General features: G+C 27.3%; 1 protein-coding gene across 1 annotated transcript; it reads right to left on the bottom strand.

Annotated features, from left to right (window-relative positions):
* Positions 1 to 2368: 2368 nt before the first annotated feature.
* Positions 2369 to 3454, bottom strand: LOC145836863 (decapping and exoribonuclease protein-like). The gene has a single exon (XM_082944636.1). The coding sequence runs from the start codon at positions 3452 to 3454 to the stop codon at positions 2369 to 2371; it is 1086 nt and encodes a 361-aa protein (XP_082800762.1).
* Positions 3455 to 9292: the final 5838 nt, after the last annotated feature.

Genomic DNA, 9292 nt, shown 5'->3' on the forward strand with positions numbered 1-9292 from the left:
AATTGAAACACCCGTTAAATTTTCACCTACAAGCTGAAAAAGATCTTTTATTAGGAAAAAATGAACTTGACTCTTCTGAATTAGTAAATTTTAAATGTACGACAAAAAAAATTTTGTTGAAAAGGTCGGCCAGTAACTGGAAATAGAAACACAAAAATACTTGAAAATTAGTGGTCAAAAAGCAAAAAAATCTTAAGCTGCAGAACAAATTTGAAAGTTCTGTGTGTAATTGAAGTCATGCCAGTTGGCGCGAAGAAATTTGTAATATTTTTGCATGTATCAAATTTGGATGTCTTCAGAATAAAAAAAAATCAATTTGAAAATAACCGTGTCAAATTATAAATTTTTGTGTTCTTTTTTTTGTAAATATGTTTTGTTCATTTAGTGTAAATTAATCAGTTTGATAAAGTTTGTATGGATAAGAATTATTTGTATTTTCAAACTTTATTATTAACCTGCTAAATCTTTGAAGATTGTCAAAATCGGCTAACTTAGACAATATTAAAGTATAAGTAAAAATAGCTCTTTGATTTTATAAACTACAAAAACAGCAAAAAAAAGTCTATAATAGTAGTTTTCTAACTTACATACACTGTTTTAGCTGAAGCGATATAACACCTACCCTTTATTTATTTTTTTCTTAAACGTTAGTTTTTAACTATTACTTTATCATTCAATAACTATCAAAACTCTGATTTCTAAATGACCGGACAAGCAAAAGTATGAAATTTTAAGTAAACTATTGTTTCAATAACTGTTATATTTAAGTTTGATTGTAAATAAAAACCCAAGTAGAAATGTGTTAGGTGGTTGTATACATAAGTCATAATAGATCGTCAGTGCTCTAAATAAAAAAGTATTATTTTATTTGAACAATATTTTCTACTTAATGCATTGAGGAGCTTTTTGTGAAAAACTTAGCTGAAAAAAAACATCTGAGTTTTATAAATCTAAACCTTAATTAAAACCGACTCAAAAGTACATAATCAGAAATTTGAAACTATTTAAAACTAAATTCAAACAGACCCTGAAAAAAAGATGGATTGCAAAAGCAAACTTTTCTAAAAATTGTTGTTTTTAGTGATAATAAACTTTCTTAACAAGTGCATATTTGTATCAGTTTTCCTGAATTTTGTAATTATTTTTCGGTTTTCTTGACTTTTCGGCAATCTTAAATTTAGTTTGCTACAATAGTTATCTAAGTTTGAAATTTCCATCTTAAATCGAAAGTGTGATTAAATATGCAATAAAAAAGCATTTGTTATTACTAATTTTTAAAATAAGAGCATAGTTGTGAATTTCAGCTGAAATTAATTTTATATTGTTATGTCTGTATGTTTTCAGAAAAAGAGTGCACCGCGGGTCGTATTACTTGCTATGCGGGCCGGAGTTTGTTGACCACTACGCTAAATCGTTATTTATGCAGATTGTTGTTATTATGAGTAAGAGGTGCAAACACATTTGCTAAAAATTAGCGCGTTGGATGCTGATCATAACATGTTTAGTGTTGTTTTAAAATCTGTGTTTTAACACTTTTTTAAATATTTGTTTGTTTAAAAGCTTCGTTGAAATTAATAAAATCAAGCTTAAAATTCACACAGCTTGACTTTTAACTTAAAAAAAGTCTTTTTTAATGTCATCATATTAATTTGCCTTTAGTTACTACCAAAAAAAACTTCAGTTGAAATTAAATTTTGTTAGCTGATTTTAAAGTATTTTAATTTTTTAAATATGCATATGTGTAAAATTTTTATTAATTTCATAAAAACGACCTCTAAAATCTTCATACTTTAGCTTAAGAAAAACCTAGGGTTAGTGATCATGCTAACAAAATTAAGACTTAAACATTCGCCTACTGTTTAAATATTTATGCTTTTTATTAACATAATATTTTTTGCTTCTTATAAAACATTTCAGACACTTTTTATCTGTTTTAAACAGCTATCATAATTAAAAAAGGTTCAATATACAGAGAATTTAATAAAATGAACGAACTTATAAAAATAAAAAGAATTTTGAACGCAATTTTTAAAGCAATAAAACAATATTGATAAAATTGTATTTGGCTAGCTGTAAATACAAAACTAGTTTAATGAATCAAAATAATTTACAAAAAAAACTATTGTTTGAACATGATTTGTGAAATTTATGAACATAATTAAAGTAAAATAGTATTTATAAGTGTACTTATGAATACTCTTTACTGACTGTAAATATAAAAACGTTATCAGGATTTTTTTGAAGACCAACCAGAAAAACCTCCCTAAATACGTAGCAATCAAATGAACCGTACATTTTTGTTTTTAACAAAAAAACTTTACAATGTTGCCATATTCCTATCAACATTAAGCAGTAAAACGCAAGCAAGTTATTTACTCATTTCGTCAAGGTACCAGCCTGGCAAAAAAGCGTTTGCAGAATTTTTTTCGAGTTTCATTTCAACAAAATCACTTTTAAACTCCCAACTCACCACGCAGCAGGTATCGATCTCGTCAACATTTTCCATCGCCTTCACAATTTCCCATAAAACGTTCCCAGTGAACCGGACGCACTTTGCAGGGCTCCAAGGGAAACCCTCTAAATGCTGCCTAGCTAAACTTGGCAGCTCACCGACTTCGAACTTCTCAAGTGACCTGACCAGTCCCTTTTCGTCTCTGAACCCGCAAACTATAGCTGGTGTTCCGCTCAAATAAGCCTCAAGCCACCAATTTAGCAACTTACTGCGAAAAAAAAGTTGCTCTTGTTTGAAACAAGTCATAATTTTGGTCGTTTTCAACTCGATATGGTTAGCCGGAGAGCCAATAAATCCCTTACCCTTGTCCACACAGTCAATTTGTGTCCCGAAAATTATCGGCAAATTGTCGCCGAATCGGGACGAAATTACAGAAAAATATGCTTCTTTGGTGTTGACCACCCTCTCTTGCCGTTTTTTGACGTCCATTTTCGTGTCGTTGCACGGTGCGGTCACGTACTTTTCAAACTTGAGGCCCCAATATCGGTGCGGTTGGTACTGTAAACAGTCGTTATCAGGCGCATGTATGTCATTCAAGTAAACTACTCCTTTGAATTTCTGCGCTACCAGCACCCATGAATTTCTTGTCTCGTAGTTTGTGCGCATCAGTTTATCTAGACATCTGCGTTTTGTCACTATCTGATTCGTCGAAGGGCTGAATTTGTCTCTGTTCGCCAAAATCCAGTTCAGCATGGTTCGGAGCCGGCCCTTTTGGTTGGGGTCTCTTATTACGAACTGTGTTCGGAAACCGTGATTCAGGTCGAACGGTTCATCGAGGACGATTCGCTTCCAGTCGTTGCGTTTTGTTTTCGGCGGGGCAAAGTAGCTCATCTCCTGGTTGCTGTCCCTGAACCTTTGGTTTTCGTCGGTTGAGAACCTGCCCACTTCAACCGGCTGCTGGTACGTCTGTTTTTTCTCGTTGAGTTCTTTTATGCTGAACATTATTTAAATCTGCGAAAGTATGTGTTGATTTTTAACTCAAAAACAAAAATTTCTTAGCTAAAAATATCAAAAACTTAAAACTTTACAAAATTCCAAAAACAATTAAGCTTGTTCTACATTTTGAACAAACTGTTTGATTCCGGTTCTTTAACTTAGACCATTTTTTTCAAAATGTTGATTTTGGTTATGAGGAGGTGATAAAGTAAATGGGTAATCGACTAGTAAAGAAGCGGTATATAATAAATAATAATATTATTTTTAATTCTACCAAGGAGCTGATTGTGAACCTGCTATTTTAGGAACTATTCAAATTTTACTTCTTTGTTCGATTTTTTATGCTTATTAGTTAGCTTACGCAGTAGTTTATCTAAAAAAATAAAAAATTATTATTAAATTACACAAACAAGAGAGATACCAGTAAATTACTGTATATGTTTAAAAATATAAATAATACCTAGTTTTTGTTTTATGTTTTCTTACCTAGTAATTTTTTTTTAACAAATAGCATTAATTTGTAGAAACATTTTGGGATTGAAAGTATAATGTTTATAAAACATATCTAGCTGCTATAAAATTTTTAATTTATTTAAATTCAAGCAAAAAAAATATGTAAAAGACTTTAATAAAAGTAAGCTTTGTCGAAATGATATTATTTACAAGCTTCAAACCGTAGTTTTACTTTTTTTCAAATTTTTTATAGGCGAGTTTGAAAATGTTATAACTACCAAACATTGTCTTATTTCTTTTTTTTAATTATAAGCTTTAAAAATAAAACTTTTTACCAACAGTAAGTTTAAATTATACTTAAACATCAATATGTTTCATAACTAACAACGATACATGGTTTTTATTTTCATTAGATAACAACAAAGTCGTTTATACGAGTTATCACATGACTCAGTAGTAAATTAACACAGTTTGTTCCTTCAATGCTGTAGAAATACAGACAAAAGTAATACTTAGAACAAGCAACTTACCAGTTTGAAATATTAATATCAAGCTCAAATTTAAATCAAAGAAAAACTATATAATGACTTTACTTGTAAAGCTTTTAAAAAACATAAATTGCAATTAAATTCGAACAATACTTGAATTTTCACAATGTTCACCATCCAAATAAACTGAGCAAAGTAGCAAGTGGTCAACAGAAAATTTTCAATTTGATTATGCATTCACGATAATATATTAGTAGGTAAAAAACAAAAAAAATCTTCAAAAAAAACGATAGAAATGAAAACTAATAACTTTTAAATAATGAAATTGATAAATACTTTATGTTTTTTTTTCAGTAAAATTACTATTATTATTACAAAATATGTAATTCGAGTTATTGTTTGTAGTACTAGTTTAAAGTTTTTCATAATCTATCTAGCTATTGTAGTATTTTTAAACATCAAGAAAAAATTGATAAAAAATCTAATACTAGTAACCTCATTAACTTATTTGTAATAACTAGTACTACATAAACTTACCTTAAACAACATTTTTTTTTCATTTTAAACTACTTATAAAACCTTCACGTTGAAATTGTTATTAGTGTAATGAAAGCTTTTAGTTTTTTTATTTGTCAAATTTGTCCACTTCTTTTTACATTGACAATGGACATGAAATTTTAAAGCTCTAAAACTAGATTTATATGATACAACCATAATAAAACACTTTTACATCTTCCGAGTATTTGTTAAACCACAACAATTACCGTTTCTTTTGTAATTTTGAGAAAACAGAAATCAACTCCCATAACTTTATCAATAAATAATTTCATAGATAACTCTTTCAACATTGCAAAAATACGCAAACTTTTTTCAACATTGCAGAAATACGTAAGTTTGTTTCTTACGTAAGCAAAAAGCTTTTAAACGATAATTTTAAGTATAGAAGTTTAAGTAATTTATTTGCTAACTAAAATCTAAAAGCTTTTGTAACTTTATTTAATTTTTGTTTCAAAAAAACTTTGTTTAGTTTAAATACTTTCAACTTATTTTCAACTCTTTTTAAAAGAACACTTGTGAATTTATGAGCAAACAACTCATAAAACAATTTAATAAAGCCATAATTATTTCTAAGTATCATTTTTTAATAAGTTTGCATAAACGATGTCTTAAGTCATATTTAAATTTGATAAAGCTCAAAAATAATTTGAATGTGAACCAAAAATTTAAAGCACTATTTTTATATAACATTAACTAATTTTTTCTGTAAAACAACTGCTGTTTTTCAGCAAAAATCGTAGCTAACTGGATTTTAACTCACTTTTATCACAAAACAGAAAACCTTAATAAAAGTTGTGTTTAAAAACTTAGATTTTTTAATATATATGCTTAGACTTAACAAAAAGTATAACAACTTTACTTGTTACTTTTAAAAGAGAAAAATTGTAATAATATTTTTGAACTGTATTTTATTAACAACTAATCTACTTCCTTTGAAACAATTAAAAATAAAATACGCATTACATAAATGAAATTCATATTCAATAAAACTTTTTAACCATTTCATTAGTATATGTTGTACTAAAAACACATAATTTTTTTATTACTCAGTCAGAAAACAGCAACTAAACTCCCAACAAGATATTTAATATAAAAAATCTTTCAGTACTTCATAAATTTGACAACCAAGTTAGTTACAATATTTTTACAAGCAAGCTAGTATTTAAAAAATTTAAACCAACTCTTATAAGTAATCAAGTTTGTAACATTTAATTGCAGATAAAAAATTAAACTTCTTAAAATTTTGAATCGATAAAAATGCAAAGTTTAAACTTAACTTGAACTTAAATTTACCTTAAGGTTTAAAATAGGGGTGGGCAACGTTTTTCAATCAACGAGCCGGATCCGGATAAATTAAGTCTTTTGCGGGCCGGAGCATTTCGAACTAGTGATTTACCAGATCCAGTATCTGGATCCAGCCGAAATATGGATTTTTTGATCTGAATCCGACTGGATACTAATTTTAAGTCGAGGTCAGGATCCGGTCGGATTTTAATTTTTTTAAAAGTTTTGGATCCGGCCGGATTCCAATTTTATAGATACAATTGATCACTTTTTTGAATCCTTCAAATTCAGAAAAATTTCTCAAGTCTGACAACTTAAGATGTAGATTGAGACGTGTCAGATGTTTAAATAATGTCTATAAATAGAATTGACATCGTAATTGACAAATATCGTACTTTAAGAAATACTTTGCTTGGGTTAATTTGGCACAAAGATATTCCAACTAAGTTAGAAAAACACAAAATATTAGGACAAAATGGTGTATTTATTGGTATACATTAATTAATAAAGTCATTTTTTAGCATCTTTTTAAAGTCAAATTCTTACAGTTATGTTTTGAAAAAGTATTATAAAACGTTTTATGATACTTTTGTAATATTAACCCTTCGCGGACTTGTCACTTTGCTCGCGGGCCGGATCCCATTAAAGTTAGAAGACGGTCGAGGCCGGTCATTTTCACTCTGCGGCCCGGATCCGGCCCGCGGGCCGTACGTTGCTCACCCCTAGTTTAAAACTTCTCGATTATTCTCTACAGTAAAATTGTAAAATTATTGGCAAACACTTTTTACAACAAAAAAAAAACATAGATAAAACTTGTTTGTTAATAGTTAATTTAAACTTGTTTAAACAAAACATTTAAAATATTTGGATACTTTTCTCTAAGCTTTAAATATTTAGTATGTGATTCCAAAAGTTACAGTATCTAATTTAATAAAACTCGTTAGAATTCTGATTAATGCAAAAAATAACAAAATGCATTCTTAAACTAAATTTCAACATCTGAAAAATAGAGCTTGGAAATCAAAATAAATCAACTGTTTTAATTTTTAAGTTTACAATAATGCTTTTAACGTTATAAATCAAAAATTCTATACTAATCTTCTCTTTTTAATTTCTAAAAAAAAAAAGAAGTTGTAAATTCTAAGATGTAAACTTTGAAGCAACTTTTTACTAAATTAATATAACATAAGTTTTTTGATATATTTGCTTCACAAAAAACGTTTATTGTAAAAACAAAACACAAACAAAAGACTAGCACAATTTTTGCAATAAGCCAAAACAGGAATATAGACTTTACATTGTTTTATATTTAAAACCAATTTAACCTCTTTTTTCTAAAGTAATTCAACGTGTTGTTATTGTAAAACTTTATATACTATTTTAAATCAATATCAAAACCCTTTTGCTTTTTTTCATGACTTATATCATCTGCTATACAGTTACTTGATAACTAAGAAATACAAAGCATTTTTAATGCAATGAAATAAACAAACGTAAACTAAATATAAAAACTGTATTACTTAAGTAGAATAATAAGTGAATAAATAAATGTTGAGTCGGAAATAAATTAACTAAAATTTTAAGACAAGTTATGCATTTTTTTGCTTAGATGCATTCACCAATTTTTCGCCACTTTTAGCGCTATAGAGCAAAACTTTCCAATCGAAACGGGTTCTGACTCTCGTTGAATTTCAGTTACATATTGTTAAATTCAGCATTATTATTCAATACATAACAACATTGTAAACAAATAAAATTAGCCCTAGAAATAATGATTAATGACCTTTATACAAACTTTCAAACAGAAATACAAAATGATTTTTAGTTTACTACCAAGAGCAAATTTCTTACTCTTAGCTTGAAAACAAAAAGTAACCAAAATAAATTTAAAAAAATGTTTACAATTGTAAAATCAAAAAAGGTGTAAAAAAAATTAAAATTTTCAGGTGAGTTTATAAACATAAGATCTATGGACCATTTTATTTATTTGAATTTTTTTAAATTTTAATACTATTAATAAAAATAGAAAATAAAACTGAAATTCAAACGAGAATCACAAATCTTCCAATTTGTGTGAGTGCAACAAAAATTAAAAAAAAAAATTTAAATCAAATATGTATTAACTATAGAATTTTCTAGTGACTTTTAAGCTTCGACAATCATTTTAAATATAATACTTTTGTTTGTTAATATTAAAACTCCAAAATCATTATTTTACGAACTTATAGTATATCAATTGACAATATTAGTAAGATCTTCAGTTATAATACATAACTAAAAATCAAAATAAACTTTTATTGAGAAAGCTTAGCTTAAGTTTACAATTGTAATTAAACGCATATAATCTGGTAAAGTTATAAAAAAACTAATGAATACTAGTAAAAAGCTTAAGGCTACTATTACTAAAACTGTTATACAAACTTGTTTCCAAATTACTTTAAGTAAGTAAAGCTTGTGAGTTAATAAACCAACCGTAAATCAATAAATTTGAAACTTTCTTCTTTGACAAACTGTTCCTAGGTTCTTGGACCAAATATTTTGACGCTTTTCTATTTTTTTTATCGCTCAATAAACAATTGGATGCAAGTTAGAAATGTCGATGTTGAATGAAAAAATAGTATACAACATGAAAATTTATTAAGATATACTAGGATTTTAATAAATAAACTTTTTGTTTTAACAATTTAAAAACATATATTTATTTAACACATAGTATTAGCTTTAAAACATAACCTTTAAGTTAATCAATTCTAAAAATATTTAACTTTATATCTGATATCATAGTTAAACTAATTAACTTGAAAAAAAAAATTACAGTAAATACTTATTACAAAGTTGCCACTCTTTGATCTGTCTTAGGTGACCAAAAACTGTCCTGACTATCCTGAATTTTTCCAGATCCGCAAAAATATTTTTTTTAACTTACAAAATCAATAGAAATTAAATTCATCAACATAACTGTCTATAAACTACCAAAATATTGAAACTAAACCAACTAAGTCTCTTTAAAGGTCTTAGAAAAATATTATAAATAAAATACAATAGTTTACAACAATCAAAA

The sequence above is a fragment of the Thalia democratica genome, chromosome 5 (genome assembly GCF_965202585.1).
Source record: "Thalia democratica chromosome 5, ktThaDemo2.hap1.1, whole genome shotgun sequence".
Lineage (NCBI taxonomy): Eukaryota > Metazoa > Chordata > Thaliacea > Salpida > Salpidae > Thalia > Thalia democratica.

Bases quoted from the DNA above. Each gene is read 5' to 3' on its own strand.
- LOC145836863 (XM_082944636.1), bottom strand. From the start codon at position 3,454: ATGTTCAGCATAAAAGAACTCAACGAGAAAAAACAGACGTACCAGCAG.